The sequence below is a fragment of the Cydia splendana genome, chromosome 8, assembly GCF_910591565.1.
Source record: "Cydia splendana chromosome 8, ilCydSple1.2, whole genome shotgun sequence".
Taxonomy (NCBI): domain Eukaryota; kingdom Metazoa; phylum Arthropoda; class Insecta; order Lepidoptera; family Tortricidae; genus Cydia; species Cydia splendana.
Window position 1 is genome coordinate 6,693,618 of NC_085967.1, and position 24,499 is coordinate 6,718,116.

Below are 24,499 nucleotides of genomic sequence, written 5' to 3' on the forward strand. Positions count from 1 at the left end.
CTAATCAGATTTCGTCCTCCCCAAAGAGTCGTAAAATCAAACTGTTGTATACATTTCCATTGCCTGAAAGGATCAGACGTCAATAACTCTAAAGATTCCACTTTCAATGATAGCGCCCTTAACCCTCGAAGGTTTCAAATTCAAGAAGGGTTTCAATTCGTCCTGTTCAAAGATATTGATGGAATATTAATTTAGGATGTTTGGCATTGGGAATCGGCATTGATTGGATCTTCGGCGTAACCTTTGGGTACTAAGCGTTTAGATTTTATTATGATCGATGACTTCTGAGGGGTCAACTAAAAGAGATAAACTAACTAAACAAATAAGCAAAATAAACTTGTACCCGAAGAGTTCGAGTTGTAGTTGTATGTGAGTTAAATATATTAAAACTGGTTATTCACTCATTCACGTACCTATTTTAAGTCGCAGATTACTTGACATGTTTCGCTCGATATTAGCCAGCAGCTTCGACGACAGCGCGCGTAGGTTGATCGACGCAGACTGAAGCTCTCCGCGAGCAGTTGCTCGACGAGAAACTACCCTCGTTTTCCTAGCTGGCAGTGAACTGTGAAGGTAGGTATGAAAAATGTAGGGTAAATATGTAAGTTTTACTTTACAACATCATACCAACCGTATGTTACTTTCGAAAATCTTCCTTCCAATCTAAGTCAATTCAAAATTCAAACTGGTTCTCACACCCTGTTTCACTGGTGGACTATTTCTTTAATACTTGTACTTACCTACCCCTAAACCAAAATAATTTTAAGTCTAAACAGAATCCGGCATCCGAATGTAATGAAAAAAGTTGTGACGCACTGACCGACCGCACCGATCGGGCGCAAGATGCCTGAAACCGCGTCAATCGTGCTTGTGACGGGTTGAGCGCATTTTAATCAAGGTTATTTCAATTGAATAACAGTAATTTACTCGGAAAGTACCTACTTTCTTAGGCACCTATATATAACTAAAAGTTACAATAGTCACTTTCATAACTAAGATAAATCTTACGAAGCCTTTTAATCGTCATGCAGCACTACACGAAAATCCATCAGTCAATAAAAAAACAGAAATATTGAAGCGCTGGGATGTCAATCTACCATGTCATGTTTAACCAATCTTGGGTGTTTGATAGATAGAGCGTTCTTCTAGCCAGCCAAGGCTCAGAAAGACAACCGTGAAACCCGTCTGGGAATACCGCTACCACATAAGGGAATCCATAAGTATACCTGTCAATTTATAACCCGACTACCGAAGCAGAATTATGTTTTGAGAATGTAGTTTTAGCATGTTTAAACCCTTCCCTTGCTTGCTTGAGCCCCCGGGCCGGTTAGTGCCTTGGCAGAAAGGGAAGTGCTTGCTGTGGGACGCTACATGCGTCAGCACTTTTGCTGCTTCGCACATAAGTCGCACAGTAGGTATAGCAGGGGCAGCTGCCGAGATAGCCGCTCTTAGAAAACGGGAAAAGTATGCGTGCTTGGGTGGTTATTTGTTTGTTCCGCTCGCGGTGGAGACCGCTGGGTGTTGGTGCTTGGAGGCACTGTCACAGATTAATAAATAGTTACTACGTAACAGATACTTCATTCCCAAACAAAAGCGAAAATACCTACGCTATAATAGCCTACAAAACCTTAATAATAATACCTGCTGCTCAGGACAAGAAGAAATGTACCATAAGTACGCGCACAAAGAGTCGACACTGTGTTGCCCGCCGTGCGAGTCACGTGCTAACGCGTCATCGTAAGAATGCGCTAGGGTTGTAGGCATCTACTTATGATGATTATTGTAATAAAACGAATGTTGCGGATCAACTCTTATTTTTTTTAGTCAATCAAATATGTTTTGGTTTTATATAATGATTTATATTTTTTTCCCTTCTCGGAATTCTCTGTTATTAAATTTTATAGTTGTAAATATCCTAAATTGCGTAAATAATTTTAATAAATACTCAGGAGCAAAGCAACGGAAAATCAACGGTTTTTAAAGTTGTAATACGGTGCTACCAGGCCGATTAATTATTACGTCGTCAAAATTATTTAAAAATACTTTTTCTAACCCTTCAATATAATTCTTAAACGTTTCAGGTGGGACCTTTAGCCCGCCATAAAAAGATGAATCTTTATTATAGGCTTTTTCCTTTGTTTTTTGACTTTGACACCCATTTACTGCACAATAATTACGTGGTTTCGGCATTTCGAAGCGTAAGCGCGGGAAACTGCGGTGCGAGCGTTCAGGCGGGCGTTCGGCGGCCCTCTGTCGGTTGTATCGTCGACGATTCGCCGAGCGGTAGGCATATAGCGCGTGGCCTTGAGCGTGTGACGGAGGCCTGGCACTGTCCTTCTTTAGGGAGCTCGGGAGTCGCTTGCGCGAGAGGGGTCTTGATCCCCGCTCCGGATCATTCCTGGTCCAGAGATTATCTATTGCGATTCAACGCGGAAACGCAGCGAGCGTGGTGGAAACTTTTGCGCCTGGAATGACTCGGGGTGGGTTATTTGATTAGTTTGGTTTTATGTGTTTTTTTTTTAAATGATGGCTTGTGTTTTTGTCTTTTGTGCCTATTTGATGTATGATTTTGTTGTGTATTAGTTTTATGTTAAGTGCCATGGAGGTTAGATTAAGTATTGTTTTAGTTATTGTATTTCGTATATTGTTATTATTCAATTATTCAAGACTTATTGTAATATTATATCTAAAATACTGTAAACTGAAATAAATAGAAGATTAAGTGTTTAAAAGCTTAAAAAGATTAACAGAAATTATTCTAATCTAGGGAACCAAGGACCGGAATTTGTAGGTACTTAATAACATAAATTCACTATAATTTTCAGATTTAACTGTTCACAACTTACACACCAACCTGCGTCAGTACTTACCGTTTCTGTTCCAATAATTATCAACAACAGTTGTTCACTCCTCAGTAAATACCGGTTTCGATTCCACCAAACCAATATATACTTTAACACCTTAGAATAAAGTTCACTAATATATACGTCTAATTACTCATGGGAATGGTCTCACGGGAAGACCGAAAACCATTTAGGTACTTTGAAACATTATATTAAAGTCGATGATTGCCGGGTAGGATCCGTTGATTTGTAGCGTGTGAATAAATGATGTGTTCCAGGTTGAGCAAATATCGAAACTTATTAGCCAAATTATAGTTGTAGCTATAGTAATTAAAGGGTCAAAGGATTGAGGCATTCCAAAGTGCGTTTAGAATGATATCAATTTTGTTTTAGTGGCTATTTGGTAAATATTTTTCTTTTTCTTTTTTTTTGTCATTTTTTTTTTATTATAAATCGGAATATTTTTTTTTATATCGGGGAAATAATGCCTTACAGTAAGTAAGTAGTAGTAAGGTACTCCAAAATATAAAGCTTTACCTAGTTGAGCTAATGATTATCAAGTGATCTCTTTTCACTCCACAGTTCAATCCAAAAAGTTCACATGATTATTAGCTCTAGTCTATAACCACTATCTGTTTGATATGCCCTCACCGTTACTCCAACATTATAAATTGAATCAATATTACGAGTATGTTCTAAAATAGGTAGTACTACGTATAAAACTTTAGATATCTAAAAAATGCTAAACATCTTCCTCGCATTGTCCTGGCTTTTCTCCACGGCCCATGGGAGCCTGGGGTCCGCTTGGCAACTAATCCCAAGAATTGGCGTAGGCAACACATTTTCACGATCGAAAATACTAAACATTAACAGAAAAAAATTATTCAAATGCAGTATTACATAGTACCAATAGATAATAAAGGTTTGTTACGATACGGAGATGATCAGAAAATAATGAATCACATACGAGCAACTATTTTCTGCCTCCAACGAAGTTATAGCAAGTTTAGTGCCGCATGCGTCGGTCTGAGTCCTAATTGTGCATAATAACTGCGCACAAAGGTGGGAAGTTACGTCGCGCGGTCTGCGGTCGCACCTAGCTTCGGAACAATTTGCGGGGGCCAAGTTATGCCTGCTGATAGGCGTCTTCTATATTGTTTTGCGCGTTTTAGGTTGCCATATGTGGAAGTTAGACAAGAATATAGCCGGCGCCATACAATCGGAGTTACGCTCAAATTTTAAAACTACATATATTTGGAATATACCAAACTAAGTAATAAGTTTTCGTATTGTAATACAAGAATATAGCCGGCGCCATACAATCGGAGTTACGCTCAAATTTTAAAACTACATATATTTGGAATATACCAAACTAAGTAATAAGTTTTCGTATTGTAATACAAAGAAAATAGACCGAGTAGAAGAATCTTCGAAAACGTAACTTCGATGTATGGCGGCCGCTGTGTTCTTGAGACCACATTTACTACCAGCTAACCGCTAGGCGGGTTCTCTGTTTGTGCCTTATTCCCCACTAGTTACTACCAAGTTGTTACCAGTGGTCACCTTTTACCACTGGTAACTACTGGGAAGACAAATTCCCAGTAGTAACCACTGGTAAAAGGTGAGATTTTTTTCCCAGTAGTTACCACCAATGTTAAAGTCCAATACTAATAAAAAAAACAGTTTAAATAGTAAGTATACTACACATATAGAGTTTTTGGGCTCATTATTCGAAGAAAAATTTTGATAGCGCATTTTAAAACATACAACAACACCATCTACCGGGTAATTTGTATATTCAACTGAATGTTTAGGCGTCTGGGGTCAATTCTATCTAAGAAAAACCTTGATAGCGCGATTCAGGATTTTAACACCAAAGGACAGCGCTATCATACGACTCGTAAACTATCTGGAGTCAGCATTCCAAAAAAAAAATTGATAGTCAAAATAAGAATTGAGCATAGACATTATGATCACTAGCCTTTGGTATTATATCGTCTATAATAGACCAAAGAATTTAAAATTTGTCAATTGCTCTTTACTGTGGAGTTTCTTTTATATGTATATGTAAGTTTAGACTATTTAGATATAACTTTATTGTAGGTAGCAGCTATAGCTATAGGCCCTATAGCACGGCTAGCACATCTTGCCGCGCAAAGATAGGTCGGCGCCACGTGAATTTAACATGATGCTGAAGTGCTAGACGTACTGAAGGTAAATTATTAATGAAAAGCAAAAATATTATATAATCAAATTTATTTATTATCCATACACAAATGGACACAAAATCTCATACGTACTTCAGCAATGTTTTCATAATCGAACGTATAAAAACATTGGCAAAGTCTTTTAAATAAGTATCAATAAAAAAATTACATAAGAGGACCCTAGATGAGGGCGATTACGTAATTCTAGGTTTTAAGTCTTATTCTAACGATTATGATCTAAAAATTACATTCTGCTATGGTTCTAGTTAATTTTGAGTGCATTTTCTACAGTTGAAGTACAGAACGTGCAAGGTCTATTTTAGAATGCATTGTTTATGTATATCATATGGCCTGTAGAGAAAATAAGTACCAAATGCAAAGAAAATATCCCTGACACATTTCATGGCCACCCTTAAACACTATTGTTAAGATTATGGCGTAAAATAAGGGTGGAGTTTTAAAGCCGTTTTCTTTTAGTAACCTAGTGTCTAAATGCGAAAACCCTTCCTTACAGTTTGGCGTCGAGTTGTATCTACATCGTACAACCATTAGAGATATTCACTGCTACATCAACCATGGATAAATCAAACTATTTGCTTAAAACTATAGTCCGGAGAAATACTAATCACATTATCATTTAATTAAATCAAATACTCAACTATACTAAACAAAATTAATATACTATTTATCAACCATACCAGCCACAACGGCATCAACCTTAAATATCATCGAACATCTTGATTGAAATAAAAAATGGCAGTCAAATACTAAAATTTACTTTAACATACACGCCTTATATGATTACAGGACAGTCTTATCCTTTTTTAACTAAATAGAGAAAAAGATATCAAGTATAAAATGTGTAACAAAATCTCAAAACCATTGATTAGGAAGAAATGAAAATTGCTAGAGTTTAATACCGATTAATACATTTAGCTATATAATTTAAAGGCTACAAAACCTTACAAAATGATTTACCCTATTTTCCGAATAAACTCACGTTTCGCGTGAAATAGACCGATATTCATCAACGCAGGGCTACCTTCGGGTATCATTTTAATATATCGGTGGATTTGATATTCTGCTATACTAGCATAAAACATAATTATAATATATCCAGTAAGCTCTTCAACTTAGCACCAAAGTAATTTTGAAACTCATAGGCGGTTTATGTCATTATAGTTTTCTAATACTTTCGAAACGAAGTCATGCAAATGTATACTTTAATTCCATATGACAATGCATATATTGGCAACACTGAATTGACATAAAGCTGCTTTGTGTATCACAGGTTTCTATTGGAAATCTCACATGTTCCAGAGAGCCTCGATATGCTCCTACAATATTTTAATTAAAATTTGATTACGAGATCTAGCTCTTAAGGAAATGTGTCGACACGTCGGTATAATTTTTATTTCTCCACCCTGGACTAAGAACTGGCTTAGCGCAACGTGGAAAGCATATTATCTCCTGATTACCGATTGACAATGACGACTTTACATTTAAAAATTAATAATCAAAATTATCAGGAAAAACGTGGGTTTCTAAAGTTATTATTTCAGCAGTTTCGTTATTCTTGTGCTCATACACTCAAACACACCGACCTTATCAATAGAAAAAAGCTCGATTTTTTATAGGACGTCAACTCTTCGCTTCTTGTTTTTACTGACAAGCTGGGTGTGCCAGAGTATACTACTCAAATGGGTGTGTAGGTTTAGAGGTCTGTGTCGTACCAGGCCGCTACATTGTTGTTGTCGTGCGGCGGCTCCGGGAAGGCCAGGTCGGCGGAGGCGGCGCCGGCGCCCTCGGTGTCGCCAATGTCCATGTCCATACCGAACCCACTGCCGATCTCAAGGCCCTGCATCGAGTCTATCGGTATTTGATCGTATCCTAGAACGTGACACGCATTATTATTACTGTGAAACGAGGAGTTCGTTCCCAGAGACTAAAAAGATTTTTATTAAATGTGAAAACTAAAATTACCAAGATACTTAGGTATTTTTGTCACATTCACTGAACGATTCGATTTACGATATATGTCAGATAAGACCAAATCGTTTTCAATACTTTCTAAAACCGGCGTTAAGAGTCAAAAATATGAATACCCAGTGAGTAACACATTTAAACTGTCGTTTTAGTCTTTGGGATAAAACAATAAAACAACATGGATATAAAAAAAAGTACAAAACTTACAAAGAAACAAATCCATATACCGCTTTATGTTCTTTTTAAATTCTATTATTATCTTGTAAAGCAAAAACTGTGTTTACCTTGAAGCCTACACACAATCCGCAATTTATTAAGTATTACAAGTATGTTTTTGTTTCACACAATTTTTATGGAAATGTATGCTTGTGGTAAATATAGCATATTTCTGCCAAATAGCATTATGTTTTCGGATTCTTTTCATAGTAAGCACAACACTCACAATCGAGCTCTGTTAATATTTTACACTAAATAAAGCCAAATTACATATTAGAAAATCACCAAGCATGTTATTCAGAGTTTTATTGTTAGTCATAAACATATACCATCAAACAATAACACATGTAACATTCCCTTCACCTGTTTAGTGATATATAGGTCCCGGATTAAGCTGCGTGTAAAGAAGAGAGAAAAACCATTAAACACACGCTTATAAATAGCGTTTTTATACTCAGTAGGTAACTTTGCGTGCTTATAATAGAATGATAAGGTGTAGATACTTGAAGGAGAGAAAAATAATATTCTAAAAGATAATAACACCAAACAATGCTCAAAGACAAATTCGTGCTGTAAACATGTTTATTTCATTTTTCACTAAATACCATAATAACGCCCATTACAGATGTAGTGCATAATTGTTTTCCATCGTATTTTCTCGGAAACGTTCGTATTTGACAGTATGCTACTTCAGTCAACCTCAGTACTTTTTGTACCGAGACTGAACAGCAAGACACGTTCGTACGCTTCCGTGAAATTGCGATGGAAAATAAATATGCACTACATCTGTGCGTACGCTCATATAATTTGTATGGATTGAAGGGAGAAATCGTGCTGCGAGATCACAATGTAACACTAATGTTTTTGACAGCACGATTTTAGCTTGAAGTTCAGTACTCTATTAGAACTTTATGAATAGTTTGTATATATAGTTTCAGTCCACATAGTCTAACTAATGTGTTTATGATCAATGACGTTTTAACGATAATTTACTAGCAATGGGATTACAACCGAGCTAATGTAGTTTTAAAATAGCCAGGGACAAAGCATATATCTGATATTAGTACTGAAGAAAATTACAATGTTTATACTGTATGTTGTGTTAGTTTGGTTATCTTAGAATTTCTACATGTTATAATAGACAAAAGAATTATAGAAGACATACATTAACAGTTAGAGAAGTAATAAGTAGAACAATTTTAATAGCAGATTAACGGCCCGATTCGAACTTTAAGATACGTCAATTAATAAAATAATCTAGAAACGATATGGATTAGATGTGTCAGTGTCAAAAGTGACGTTTTTGTTTGAAGAAACGTTACATTTGACACTGACATATCTAATCCATATCGTTTCTACATCTATTAATTGACGTATCTTAAAGTTCGAATCGGACAGTGAGTTGGAGCTGCCCTTCTGCCTTTTGTTTCTCGGTAACTTGATTGTCAAGTATAAAGTTACCACAAGATATAATGGCGTGTAGTGTAGTTAAGGGTGGTATTCCACCTGTCTAATTTTTTAGTCCAATGTGTATTTGCGTCTCACATTTTACTTAGTGAGAGAGTGAGGCGCAATGCACATTGGACCAAGAAATTGGATAGGTGGCATACCAACCTAAGCTGTTAAAATCACTCTAAGATATTTTCTATAACTGCGTACGTCTACTACAGATCTTTTTCATATGTCTTTGTAAAGTGAGTATAATATGTGTAATAAGTTTCAAATATCTACACGTTAGAGGACAAACAAGCTGGGTCAAAGTGTAGGACTTACCTTGTTGATGGAAGGACGGTCGGGTACCGTACAGCCCCTCATAGCCCTGCTCTGGTCCGAGCATGTCCTAGCAAATGGGCAATGTCCATCAAAATCAAATAAAACAGGGCTAATACTACCAAACTAGATGAAACAAAATATTTATGAGGTTGAACACTAACTTAAAGCAAGGAATTTTTACGTTTCATCCCTACACCGACATCATTATATGAATAAGTTTACCATCAACGAGATAATTTCGTCATTTATACGATAAAGTATATTGGCATCTTTAAAAAAAATACTGACCCGTAAGTCGGAATCACTAAAAATCCTGCTATATTTTTTACGTATTTTTGTAATTTTATTTTTATCAAATATTTTATGTAAATTTGCTTATCGAGAATGTAGATGTAGGGACGAAACATTTATGTTGCAATTATCTTCATACTGATTGTGGAGTAACAGAAAGTAAATCAACACACTGAACAATAAAACAGTTTTTCACACTTAAGTCACAATCAATACTGAACAAAGCTGGGTAACTAGCTACACAAAAAACATCTGTCACACATCTTCAAAATAAAAATAATTTGTGAAAGACAAAATGGGAGGAACTTTTTAGGGTTCCGTACCCAAAGGGTAAAAACGGGACCCTATTACTAAGACTCCACTGTCCGTCCGTCTTTCTGTCTGTCACCAGGCTGTAACTCGAGAACCGTGATTGCTAGACAGTTGAAATTTTCACATATGATGTATTTCTGTCACCACTATAACAAAAAATACTAAAAACAAAATAAAATTAAACATTTAACCACTTAAATGTTTAATTTTATTTTGTTTTAAGTATTTTTAGCCCCACGGCTCCCATACAACAAACGTGTTTGCCTTTTTTTTGCGTAATAGTACGGAACCCTTCATGCGCGAGCCCGACTCGCACATGGCCGGTTTTATTATAACCGTCAATGATCGTTGGAACATCATGCATAATGTAAATACATCAGACGGTTGTGCTATCTATATCAGCGTGAATTAAATAAGACATTCTTCTTAAAAAGCCGTGCTTCTTATAGTTATTGTAGATGGCACGGACATTGCAATCTCACGTTTCAAGGCCCGTTTGGCCAGGCGAACAGCGAAGGCAAGTGCAAGACAAACACGCTTACTTAAATGCGAGAATGGGATTAATGCTATCTTTTCACTCTTAGCGCTTACTAGATAGCGATTCGGTATTAAAAGGTCAAAGCGCCACATAAAATTCACGCCTGAGAACTCGCTAAAACAATGGTAATAACGCGCTTTTCATCAGTTACTTTTAATCATTTGGTCTTTCTACTGTTAATAATTTGTTGTTACCTGTAAATCGGGCTGCATTCCAAGATCGTTGGGCCACATCTGGTGGTCGTCGCGGAAGAGCGAGTTGGTGAGCTCCATGGAAAGCCTCTTCTTGTAGTCGTGAGGCTTGTCTTCGGACATGCGGAACAGGACAGCGGCAGCGTATGTTGCGACTCCTGGAAAGAGATATTTCATGATAAGATGAACAGATAGCCTGGAAAAGTTCATTAATACTGGCCGTATGGCACTGGGCCCAACACAGAGTGGCTTGGAAGGCACTGGTGAAAAGAGTCCACATTCGTCACGTCCCTCAGCCATGAGGATACGACAAGGAAATAAGTAAGATTAACACGCAATTTACATACATAATTTATATATTTAGAGAAACTAAAATTGTTTGTACTTTTGACAACAATCAGAACCTCACGCACACATCACGACGATTTTATTTTGAATGTTTCAGATGTAAAGATTCCTACTCTATCATTTTTTTCTCGAAGCTATTGGATTGTGTATATGCTGACAAAGATTGTTTAGTTAAACAATTCATTGAAAATTAGCAAATGAGCCTAGCTGATTTAAGGGCAGTGTAGAAAAGGTTTATAGAAATATAAAACAGTACTAGTAGTGGTTACCTTCGTTACGAGAATGCAACAGCTCAGTGAGCGGCGCCGTGGCGCCCTCGGCCTCGATCATCTCGGCGCCCTCCTTGTCGGCCGCCAGCTCGCACAGCACGCCCGCCGCCACGCGCTGGAACATGCGATAATGGGACATTGTAATATTTGGCTAAGTAACATTGGCTTGTATTATAGGCATAGCGATCAGAAACACCTATCGTAAATTTAAGTAAAATTTGTTCATGTAAGGCTGGTATTCCACATGTCCAATTTCTTGGTCCAGTCAGCAGCAGAAATTGCTAAGCGGGCGTGGTGTTCAAAATTACCTTGACGCGCTCTTATTCTCTTAACAATAAAGTCGCGTCAAGATCATTTTGAACACCTCGCCCGCTCAGCAACTATTGCTGCTGACTGTCCAATGTCATTGCGCCTCACTCTTTCATTAAGCAAATAATAATTCATCATCTAATCTACATCTTATATTTTCCAGAACTAATATTGTGCGAAATTTTGTGAACTGGTACAGTAGCGGAAAAAAATCTATCATATTTGTGTTTTTATTAAATATTTCTATATGTGATCGACTAAACCTACCTTAACTATTATCATATGAAAGCTCTTTAAATGGAGAGTATAATCATATATTACATTCATATGATATCATAAAAGACACTCGTTTTGCACAAATTTATTTAAAAGTATCTAAAATAACTAAAACGAAAAGTATAGGTAAAAGTGGTTTATTAATAAAAAAAAAACCGGGCAAGTGCGAGTCGGACTCGCGCACAAAGGGTTCCGTACCATAATGCAAAAAAAAAAAAAAACAAAAAAAAAAGCAAAAAAAAACGGTCACCCATCCAAATACTGACCACTCCCGACGTTGCTTAACTTTGGTCAAAAATCACGTTTGTTGTATGGGAGCCCCATTTAAATCTTTATTTTATTCTGTTTTTAGTATTTGTTGTTATAGCGGCAACAGAAATACATCATCTGTGAAAATTTCAACTGTCTAGCTATCACGGTTCGTGAGATACAGCCTGGTGACAGACGGACGGACGGACGGACGGACGGACGGACGGACGGACGGACAGCGAAGTCTTAGTAATAGGGTCCCGTTTTACCCTTTGGGTACGGAACCCTAAAAACAACAAAAATAACAGATTCTTGACTGAAAATCAAAATATATGATTAGTACTTGGTACTGAAACCCTTTGCATCAAGAACAGCTTGGCATCTTCGGGGCAGTGATGCAATCAGCTTTGCGAGGAAAGAATTTGGAATGCGTTCCCATTCTTCCTTTAATTGCTCAAATCTTTCATTGATATTTCTTGCTTTTCTTGCACTCACACGACGTCCTAGCTCCTTCCATAGATTTTCTATCGGATTCAAGTCCGGACTTTGACTGGGCCATTCCAAATTCCTCACTCTACGTTTTTTGAACCACTGCTTAACAAGATTCGATGAATGTTTCGGGTCATTATCTTGTTGAAATATAAACGCCCTGCCGAAATTTTGGCGTGCCCAGGGAAGAAAAACATCTTGTAATATTTCTTCATATACTTCCTTTGTCATAATCCCGTTTATTCGATGTAACGGACCAACGCCACTTGCACTGAAACATCCCCATACCATAAGGGAGCCGCCGCCGTGCTTGACTGTAGGGAGCTGGTACTTGGGGTCGTAGCGAGCATTGTCGGGGCGTCGTACGTACGTAATTCCATCTGTTCCAAACAGTAAAAACTTGGATTCGTCGCTCCAAATTACCTTTTCCCACATTTCGGCAGTCCAAGAAAGATGTTCTTTCGCATATTTTTTTCTAGCTGTCCGATTCTTCTTGGAAATAAGTGGTTTCTTAGCAGGGCGACGAGCACGAAGTCCACCATCAATCAGACGATTTCTTATAGTACGTACGGTCACAGAAACTGAATCTCCAGCCGATATTTCTCGCATAATGTCGCTCGCCGTGAATCGTGGATTGTCTCTGGTTAATCTCAAAATGTTGCGGTCAACCAAATGTGATGTGCAGCGTGGGCGACCAGGTTTGTTGGGCTTTTTTACACATCCGTGAAGCTTTTCGCGTTTTAAAACCTTCGATATAGTCGACTGATGAAGTTGAAATTGCTTAACCAGCGTTGATTGCGTTAAGCCATTTTTGTACCCCATTACAATAGGCCTGTTCAAGTAACAAAGAATCACGGAAATAATGGTTTCCAAGAAACATATATGTTAATATGATTCTAAAAAATGGCCCAATCTCAGTATAAACTGAAGGATTATTAATATATTCAATAAAATAAAACTGCAATATTCTCCAATCGGCCATTATTACTGAAACGCCAATCAGAAGCGTTCTAAACAGTGACGTCATCAATCCATAACATATTTCTTAGAGCAACATAGACAACCTCATTGACCGAAATCCATACGTTCTCACCAAAGAGTTCGAAGGTGCAAAAAAAATGTTATTTCGCCACTAAACATTTATTACGTCCAAAAAATATTATTACACGATATAAAGGAGATATCTATTTGTAATTATCTAAATAAAATGCTAAATAATACGATATTTCACCAACAAACTTTTTTAATTATTTGGCTGAATGGAACTATCATTGCCATGTTGGCTGTCGTAACTAGAAAAAATTAAAAAGTAAAACCGGCGCTCGGTGATTTTCACTCAAAATTTACATGTATCTAAATAATTCATCTTAAATTGCAACCGTGTGAGAGTTTTTGTGTAAAATGAGTTATTGTGATAAATTTTTGTAATGTATTTATCATCCCTAATCGTAATATATGGTGCTGAATTAACAATATCATTCGGATTCAAGGGAAATTCGTAACTGTAAGTATGTAAACAATGTCTACCACCCTACCACCAACTAAATGGTGACGTCACAAATGTCGTGCGAGGCGTTTTCGCGCGTGTTTTAAACTAGCTATAATAAAATGCAATTATTTATGTTAAATCTTATGAGTATAGCTGAAATATTGTGTTTTTCGGAACCAATACAAGTGTACCGACAATAATAAAAGGGATTTCAAAATTTGTCATCAGGCCTATTGCTTCTTTTATAGCTACTGATAAGTTTTTATTTCCACGAGGTCTCCCCATGACGGAACTGATAATTCTTACAAATATTGTTACGAATTAACACGATATTCTGTTTTTTTATCGACTTATATACTACAAGTGACGGACGTCATGTTCCAGAAATACGAATTCAAATAGATTTTTGAAATATGTACCGGCCTGTTAGCATATATTGGGCCTAGAATAAATCAATACAACCTTTTTTGATTAGTTATCAACAAATTCAGTCCCTGGTTTCATCTATTTTGATATATTTTACAGAAAAATCACAATATGATAGATTTTTTTCCGCTACTGTACTTCCGACCTCCTGAGCAGACAGGTGCTCGTTTAGAGATTCGCGCTGAGACTTCTTACCCTCGGATTCTGTGGGTGTTTAACTACTTTTGCTATTGTATACTCGACCAGTATTATAAAATTGTGTATATACAAAGAGCTAACCTGCATTTTAACTCAGTTCTAGACTCAACCTTTACTTGTTTAGTTAACCAAATCAGTCGGTCTGGATATACTGACCTGTATGTTCTCGATCTCGTTGAACAGCAGCTGCACGAAGATTGGCACGACGTTCTGCTGGCGGATGAGCTGACGGTTGAGCCCCTCGCGAGCCAGGATGTGCAGGGCTCCCACGGCGCCCTCCACGATCTCCTCCATGCGCACGCCGTCGGCGTAGGCGCCGCCCGTGCCGGTGCCGCCCGGGACTGAGGTGCGTTGCTGTAATAACAATATCATGTTTATTGAAGGTGACAAGTACGTCAAATTTCGTAAATACTAAAAGATAAATCGAAGCTACAGCTTCCCAAATAGAAGGGAAAGCGATTCACATCCTTCGCCATTTGAACAGGATTAGACCTTCTAAAAAGTTGTTAAATCTCGATATTCGGTAGCCTCCGTACGCACACACACATACACAGAGAACACTGTAGAAATGTGATCATGCACGTCCATATATACTGGCTTAAGCGGCGGGGTTCATAGTATAGCGAACTTGATAACCCCGAACGTAGCGCAATGCGGCATCCTATCGCAAGTACGCATGATCCCTAACGCCTCGGCCACGAGAGACATATGCAGATTCGGAGCGTGCAATCCGTGGCCCTACAGTAGCTAGAATCCTAAAACAGCTCTAGCTGTCTCACCCGCTGCGTGTCGTTGAAGGCGCGCATGAGCAGGCGCACTAGATGGTGCACGGCGCCGTGCTCGCGCAGGGGCGCGTGGTTGGCCGGGCACAGCGCCAGGTTGCGCACCAGCCCCACCACCGCCTTCACCAGCGGCCAGCGCGACGGCGGCGACAGCAGCTTCACGATCACCTGGGAAATGAGTGAAATGGCACAGTTATTAGGGGTGTGTAATGCTTTAGTACATTGTAGGAGAGGACGGAAAACCGCTAAAAGATGGAGGAGTGAGTTTGAGGGCCGACACATTAGTGGAGGCCCTCAAATAATACGAGTCCATCTTTAGCATTTCCGGCCGAGGCATTACATAGTGCTTTTCACGACTACTGCCAGGAAATAAGAAAACATTTGCATAACTATAAGTACTAGTCCGCGATTTCTCTGGTAGCAAATTACTAGCCACTGCCTGTGCTATCTCTTGAATTTCGGTAGGCGTCAGCGTAAGAATATCATTTTCTTCATTAGAAGAACTCATTTTTATAGCGAGCGTAGATACGTGTTTCTTGTATTTATTAGTCAAACACTATCCAATTCAGTGAGTATTTTCCGATCTGTTGTTTGCTTCAAACCGACTCTAAACTTAGAAGCATTTTTGCTAAAAAACCACAAACAGCTACAAAAGTAAAAAACGCCTTAAGCGTGAATCGAATGAACTGACTGAATGAATGAATGGCTTTTTTTTTAACAAGAAATTGGTCCTATAAATAACCTAATTTTATTTTTAAAGGAAAAAGTTGCGCGAAAAAAAAGACCTTTTATTGATTTTTATGTTTTAAATTATACTCATTGCTGTAGCGAACCGCCACCAATGACAGATGATGATAACAATGAAACATTGTAGTAGTGGTGGTTCAGGTGCTACAGCTATTGCCTATTTTCCAGCTTGGTTTTAGACCATCTTTTGCCACATTTCCGAACAGTGGCGTGAAAAATATAATTATAAAAAAACTATCATACATTTGTTATAACGCCATTTTATATATTATTTTATGTTATAATGTAATTTTTATTATACGTTTCCTTTGTTATATTGTGATTTCATCTAAACTGTCATTGCTATAATGCCTATTGTAATATAATTTATAAATAGTATATAGACATATTTTATAATTACATTTGTTATATTATATTTTTGTATAACGTAATACTTCATACAATTTTATCAAGTATAAATACATATATTGTTTAACATTTATTGTCATATTTCATTCAATAATAAGACAATAACGTAAAGTTTTACATATTTTTTATAAGTAGTACGCAGGCCTACTTCTTTTGCTAGCTATTTTATTCTAGGGAGGTCGCAGTTCTAACCTAACCTAACCATTTTTTTCACGATTTTCGATTCTGCGGGGCTCGCAGTTCAAACCTAACCTAAACCACTTTTTTGATAGGTATTTTATTCTATGGAGGGTCAAAGTTCTAACCTAACCTAACCCTCCTTTTGCTAGGTAGTTATTCGTTTGTGCGGAGTCGCAGTTCCAACCTAACCTAACCCATTTATGTCATGTAACTATTATGCCACACAAATTATTATGTGATGTCACTTGTTATAATAAATAATATGCTTTAGAGTATGTAATAATTATGGCAATGTATATTAAACCAAGTGTAAATATACCTTATGACCATTATACCAATTATAACATTATGTATACCGTTAATTAGGTATTACGGTAGTATGCCATTTATTACGTTATTCAAAATAACGATATAACAAACTATAATATATGAAAAGTAATTATAACAAATGTAATGCACCCAGTTATGCTATGATAGATATGCAACGTCATCGGCAATAATTCCATTGCTGATAAATTCCAAGTTTGACAGAACACAGTCCCGTTTCGATTCTGGTAATACCGCGACCCTGGTGCGGTGCAGCGCACGTGCCGTACGTGCGCTAAGGACGCAACTATAACTTAGAACGAGAAAGAGATATTTTGACTGCACCAAGGTCGCTGTCTGGTGCTGCTTGGCGACCGGAGGTATTTGGCGACCTGACTTGATCCCAGAAGCCACAATCACATTTTTTTTCGATGGTTTCGAAAAATTCGAATTCTCTTTCTAGTAATAACAGTCTTTCAAGGAAATTCAATTCATAACGTATTAGGGTGGTATTCCACCTGTCCAATTTATTTGTCCAATGTCAGTGCGTCTCACTCTCTCATTAAAGCAAAATGTGAAAAACAATACACATTGGACAAAGAAATTGGATAGGTGGAATACCGCCCTTAGGTACGTACAAATATTAAACGTATCTGTAATTAAATCTTATAATACCTATAGTACATCAACATATAATCCGAACTGATTATTATGCAGGTCAAACACTACCAACAGTCCCTACAGGCACCGTAGACAACATGTCAATCGCTAACGCTCCGTAGCGAACTAAACGCTGTCACACCATTATGGAAGAGTGATAAAGAGACAAAGCGATTCGATGGCGAAGCGTAAGCGATCGTCACCTTGGCTAGGCCGCCTGTTTATTATACTGACCGGTAAGCCGTAGTGCAGACGCACGGCGTTCTGCGCCATCTCGCTCTCGACGTGGCGCGAGGTGAGGTGGCGCAGCGCGCACACGGCCGGCTCCGTGATCTCCTCGCGGTCGCCCGCCGACACCACCGTGCGCACCAGCGCGTCCACGCCGCCGGCTTGGCAGACGGTCACCTGAGGAATTATTTGATACAATTAATACTTAAAATGTCGGACAAGTAAATATATAAAGAGGCCGGCTATACCTTTTCACGACGATTCTCAACAAACGCGCGGAAATGCTAAATAAAAGCAATGTTTCATAACCATAAGACAATTTCAATACCCATTAAACAATGTACGATGGAATTGCCGCATAACTGGCCTAGGGACCGACGCCCTGAAGGTGCTGCTAGGTGGAGTTGTCCGCGCGGACGTTCTACCGCGAGGCACGTGACTTACGACGAATGGATACTTTGCTGGCAATGTTGTATGAAAATCGAATGCCAGCATTTCATTTAAGCACTTACAAAATGATGTGCAGCCAATTATCACAAATATAAAGACATCAGTTTCCCGCATGTTGAAAGGAAACATAATAGCAATATGCAAATTTGTCTGCAAGACGAATAGTAAAATAACCCATCATAAGTTCACTCTTATTTGACGATCGGTGAGCCTTATTCCTTTGCAATAAGTTTCCGAATGGCCCGTGAACAGTATGAGCAATGGTACATTTATCTTACCTTATTGCGTTGGTTGTTGCACGTCAAGTTGGACAGGATGCCAGCAGCGCAGGTGACGATGTTGACGTCGGTGGAGGCCAACACCTGTACCAGGCTGGAAAGCAGGTTTTCCAGCCCCTCGACCTGGGGAAACGTCAACTATCACCAATATTCAAGTTGTTTATTCTGCTTAAACTAGCAATATTAATGTAATAGTTTTACAGTTGCCGAGTTATTAATATCTAGAATATAACTTATGTTGACATTCAATTATATTCTTTGTTATTATACTTCTTTCAAGAAATCATCTAAGAAAAAATAATCATATACCTAATTATGGCAATACTTGGTCTTCATCATCAGATTAGCTTGATTGACCTTTTCGACGCCAATGACGGATATATCCGCACCGTAGGTCCAACGCCAAAACGCCAAAGACCACAGCAACATAGACCTACGTGCATATGCATAAACTTTCATTTAGACACTTCGATGACGTAGCGTCTGAGTGACAGCTTTTGTGTTTGACACGGCGTCGAAAAGGTTAATTGATTATGTTAGTGTCACTGGTCATTCATAAGCATAATAATTTGAACCCTGATTGGAATTCAGTTCAAATATTAAGGGGTGGTTATTTAGCTTCCAATTTTTGATTTATATTTATACAACTAGGATTGTACACATCAAGTAAAAAAAAACTGGTAAAATGACATTTTAGAACCATTAAAATTATTCAACCAATGAATGGAAACCACTTAACTCTGAAACTAGACTGATAACAAATGAACTAGATTAATAACAGATTCTATGTCACGGAACCTGTCCAGCGTTATATTTGTTTTACCTTAGTGGCAGCATCGGACAAGTTCCTCAAGGTCCAGAGGCAGTTCTGCACGAGGCGGCCGCTCGGGTTGCCGAGGTGCATGGCGAGCGCCTGCATGCCGCCGGCCTCGACGATGGCCGGCTTGTTGCTCGAGCACACAGAAAGGACCTGTTAAAACCAATATTGTATAAGAAACATCTTGACTTGGACTGAATGTAGATGTAGTGACGAAAATTGAGAAAGATATGTTGAGATGGTTTGGATATGTGGAAAGAATGAGTGAAAGAAGGCTAACAAAGAGAGTGGTGGGAGTGAAAGGGGTAGACCTCGGCGGACTTCTCTGATCAGATCGGGGAAATCCTGAAGAAAGGCCAGGTCAAGAGCACCCTAAACTGGCGAGCGTGTAGAGTCAGACCAAGAATAGTCTGCAGCGGATTTGATAGCCCACGCAGTGAAAGTGTTATTTTAAACGTCAAACTTCCATGAAATTATGACGTATAAATGACACTTGCACTGCTTGGGCTATCAAATCCGCTGACTTTTTTTGGTCCGACTCTATGAGGAATGTTATGAAAGTGAAGGAAGTGAAAGAGGTATGTCAGGATCGTAGCAAGTGGAAATCCGTGGTCTCTGCCTACCCCTCCGGGAAATAGGCGTGATTATATGTATGTATGTACATCTTGACTTGAATGCAACGCCTATCGTTATCGTGAACCTTATAGGAATGCACAAAGGTTGATATTGGGATGTAGCCTGTAGCCGCACGCATCAGTTGACGTCTTTAGTCTTTGGTGGTCAAAGGCAGTCAGACACATACAACTGGCAGTCAATTGAGCCAATAACATCATATCTCTGACTTAGTAAAATAATTGTATATAGCATGTATTTAAAGTACTTAGATACTTCTAAACAGAATGAATAAGTCAATATGGAAACTATAACAAATTTGCTAAAAACGGAAACACTTACCTTCAAAACTCTTGAAGTAGTCCACAACAATTTTTCGTAATCGTAAGAGCGCATGATTCGCACTAATTCGATCGGTCCCTGAGACGCGAGGATGATCAACTTCGATTCCTGATTTCCATAGGCCAAGATCTGGAGGCAGTCAGTCACAATCGCTAGGAACTTGACGTTGTTCCTCTGAAGCAACGCCACCATCTTCTGAAGGCCACCGGCCAAGCGTACGGCCATCTTAGAGCCATCTTGATGCAAGAGTAGGTTATGGAGGGTGGTGATAGCGTAAAACAAGACGGATTCCACGGGAGAGCTTAGTAGTTTGACGAGAGCGGGTATTCCTCCGCTCTTGAAGATGGCGAGTAAGCCTTGACGGTGGTGCGACAAGTTATGCAAGGTCCCGACAGCTCCCTTGGTAGTCTCAAGGTCGTTGCTGTTGGATATGGCGCGGACCAAGGCGGCCACCATTTGAGGAGAGTTCATGATGGCGTGGCGGGAGGCTTCCTTCTTCGAGAGCTGGTGGACCATCATGGCAGCTTGAGATACTACAACTTGATCTTCGTCATTCAAGAGCTTGATCAACTCGGGAATGGCTCTGAAAGTGATAATTTGGAATGTTCAATCTGATTAAGCCTAAATGTGCCTTTGCCTATACAAGGCAAAGGCACATTTATCAACCATGATTATGAATTATTTGAAAATAGGTTCAATTTTGTGAAATTCTTGACACCCTTGCCTTTTTCAGCCCGAGTATTTAGACTTTAGAGTCAAGTAATTAATTAAGTTAGTTAAAATTTTTCAATATTACAAAAAAAGAAATCACAAAATGTTTTGCACTGAAATTAATGGCAAATTGAATATGGCCTTGTGCAATGGTTTCTTTTTTGGTGTAGTAGAAACGCTTCTACATTTTGTTTACCTTGTAGCCAAATCAGCATCATCCTGATAGTTGATCAGGTTGACAACAGCATGTTTCAACATCTGCGAAGGCTCCGACAAGCGCTGGACAGCAGTGGGCTGCGCAGGGTCCAGCTGAGTGGACGGGATCTCGATACCCTCCTCCAAGGTCTCCGGGAACATGGCGGCTCGGACACGCTGGGAGCGGGTCTGAGATAGCTGCTGATTCATGTCTGATGGAAACAAAACTATGTTAGAAACCATATCAATTCATCTTTATTGATTTGGTAAATTATGACACAGTAAGTATAATTTTTTATAGTATTAGAATGTTTTTTTAACTATTTACGAAATATGTCATTTTAGCCATAATAATAAACTGGTACTTAAAACCTGTAACCAAGATTTGACCATTTGACTTTGCCGTTGTTGAGTCATTTTGATAATTTATAAATTTTACAATAATGAAAGAACTGTAGGTATGTGTTTGTGTCTTGAATAATGGTATGGTTATTGATAAATATAAAGGTGTTTCTTACCTTCAACTTGCTCCTGGGTAAAACCCTGGGCAAACCCTTGGTCCAGGTCGAACATGAGCTGATCTCCTTCCATTTCATCATCTTCTTTGCCAGTAAGAGATGGCACCTGCAAAAACATAATATTTAATGTTTCGTCTTACCATTGTCCTAAGAACTTAATCCATACTTACTATTTTTAGTACCTTGTCACAGTGACAATCAATATCAAAGTCGCTAGGAACCTCAATTATTGTGACTGTGACAAGATAAGAAATGGTATTGAAATTAAATTCCTTGATCATCCAACATATCACTATATTATAACCAGAGGGCGGAATTGCTCATGGCAAAAATCAAACGTCAATAGAGTTGGAACATTGAATTTTATCGACTTTTTCAGATATCGATAAGTTCAGTCACCTTTTACATTTTATACGATGAAAATTAGTTCACAGGTGATTTGAATCCTTAGGTTGTAGTATTGAAACTTAGGTAGTTTTAATAATGCAGTACTAAGTTAAGTAGTTTTTAAAATTATCGTTTTATATTGTGTTTTATTTAAATGTTATTCCGTAATGTTCATATGAAGTATATTATTGTTTGCTTATGGATTTGAGGTTACTAATTTTCATCGTATAAAATGTAAAAGGCGACTGAACTTATTGATAGCTGAAAAAGTCGATAAAATTCAACGTTCCAACTCTATTGACATTTGATTTTTGCCATGAGCAATTCCGCCCTCTGATTATAACAATTTGAACTTTTAACAACCAGAATGAAATAGAGATTCCGCTAAGCAGTTTTGGTTGTAGATGGAATGTGGCACGGGTTACACAGCCACCAAAAATGAGATGCTAATATACTGCCCTCCTAAGCTGAATAGCGCTATCTCAAAAACAAATGATTTTGAAAATGGAATTCTCAGTAATAGAAACTAAAGTATAAGTTAGCAATGAATTTTCTTTTGAGATAGCGCTCTTTGGCTTAGCAGGGCAGTATAGCAGAATCTCCTGGGAATTTGCAAATAGGTATGGCCAGGGGAATGAGACTTTTCATGAATGATACAATAACTAATTACCTGAGTGGCAGCTCCGGAGTTGATACCAGAATCCACAAGGTAGGAGTTCTGCTGCCACAGCAGGGTTTGCTGCTCCTTGCTGGGGGCCATCGGCACATCAGATCCTCCATAGTTGCTGTGAGACACTGAAATAAAATATTTGATGATTCATAAATAAGTGCACAAATTCTGGACAAAATTATTAGTATGAACATTAAATAATTTTTAAACATCATTAGTTATAAATCATGTTAATTGGTTATAGCATTCCATTAATTATAATGACAATATGAACAGCATTCATTATAATTTGACCACAATAATAATTTAAAAGTACCTATACAAATGAACAACAAGCACTATATTTGCTTCATCACTTTGATGTACTGGAGCAGACTATGAAAGTTCAAACCGTCAATACCATTGACGTGAGTCACCATAACAATCACAACTGCTCTAGCATACCTAGATATCGTAGGTACCTACCTAAGATACAGAACACGGATAATGAAAACATATATCGTTTTATATTACATTACTAACTGGATATTAGAATACTTACTTGTGCGGCTTTGTGAAGTCGGAATCTGATAGCTCATGGTTCACAGGATGCTAGCTGCACCCAGCGTCTGAAAATACAATAAAACTACTAAGTACACACGCTGCGTCTATCGATTCTTCGCTACTAAGTACATACACCATTATAGTTTACATTCTCATTACAAACACTTCCACCTGCCGCAAGTTTTATTCAATCCATGGCTAAATTCAAAAGGATAAAACAAAATAAACAATTACAAAAGGGGATCGCGTGAACTAAATACCACACCCGACTTTATTATTTCCATCGATTCCGCGCTTCAACAAAATTAAACGCATCATAGTTATTAAATAGAAGAATACATTCTTACCTTAGTAAATAAGACGCACTTAAATTGTAAAACACGATTTAGAACAATTTGTTGTAGAAAATTATTTTCTCAAGCATTCACCATCCACCGTCAAAACTCTGACATGACAATATGGCGTCCAAATGTGAATGTTTCGATTACAATAGGGGCAGACCGGTAGCTATATTGCTGGCTCGCTCACTAGCCCTCAGATTCTATAAGACTATCTCTGTCAATCATCAAAGAAACGTATTGCCAACATAAACATACCAACGTAGTAACGTTCCATTCCATGCAAGTTATATGTCACACTTTTCTTCAAATGTTAAAGCAGGCACCAAGATCAAGAAGGTCTGGGATTTTATAAAAGGTTTCAGTTTCTTTCAGAGGAGCTGTAATCGCGGTTAACCTCGGAGTAAATATCTATGGAGTAGAGACGCGCACTAATTTCTATCTGAAAAATTCTGTCGTTTTTGGCGCGGGCACAGATTAATAAATAGTTACTACGTAACAGATACTTCATTCCCAAACAAAAGCGAAAATACCTACGCTATAATAGCCTACAAAACCTTAATAATAATACCTGCTGCTCAGGACAAGAAGAAATGTACCATAAGTACGCGCACAAAGAATCGAGACTGTGTTGCCCGCCGTGCGAGTCACGTGCCAACGCGTCATCGTAAGAATGCGCTAGGGTTGTAGGTACCTACCTATGATGATTATTGTAATAAAACAAATGTCGCGAATCAACCATATTTTTTATTAGTCAATCAAATATGTTTTAGTTTTATATAATGATTTATAATTTTTTCCCTTCTCGGAATTCTCTGTTATTAAATTTTATAGTTGAAAATATCCTAAATCGCGTAAATAATTTTAATAAATACTCAGGAGCAAAGCAACGGAAAATCAACGGTTTTTAAAAGTTG

At 38.1% G+C, this 24,499-nt stretch overlaps 1 protein-coding gene across 4 annotated transcripts; it reads right to left on the reverse strand.

Annotated features, from left to right (window-relative positions):
• Positions 1-5,084: 5,084 nt before the first annotated feature.
• Positions 5,085-23,737, reverse strand: LOC134792762 (armadillo segment polarity protein). 4 transcript variants are annotated; one of them, XM_063764083.1, is made up of 16 exons: positions 23,592-23,737; positions 23,243-23,309; positions 22,702-22,826; positions 21,645-21,750; positions 21,128-21,338; positions 20,221-20,803; positions 19,273-19,419; positions 18,450-18,587; positions 17,728-17,898; positions 15,190-15,360; positions 14,567-14,764; positions 10,975-11,089; positions 10,361-10,515; positions 9,026-9,092; positions 7,616-7,646; positions 6,743-6,940 (listed from the first exon to the last, which is right to left on the reverse strand). In XM_063764083.1, the coding sequence occupies exons 2-15, from the start codon at positions 23,277-23,279 to the stop codon at positions 7,642-7,644; spliced, it is 2,229 nt and encodes a 742-aa protein (XP_063620153.1). In that variant the 5' UTR covers positions 23,280-23,309; positions 23,592-23,737; the 3' UTR covers positions 6,743-6,940; positions 7,616-7,641. The 4 variants fall into 4 exon arrangements, with proteins under 4 accessions (XP_063620152.1, XP_063620151.1, XP_063620154.1 ...); XM_063764082.1 differs by lacking the exon at positions 7,616-7,646 and having other exon boundaries at positions 5,085-6,940; positions 18,450-18,572; XM_063764081.1 differs by lacking the exon at positions 7,616-7,646 and having other exon boundaries at positions 5,085-6,940.
• Between the last annotated feature and the right edge of the window lie 762 nt (positions 23,738-24,499).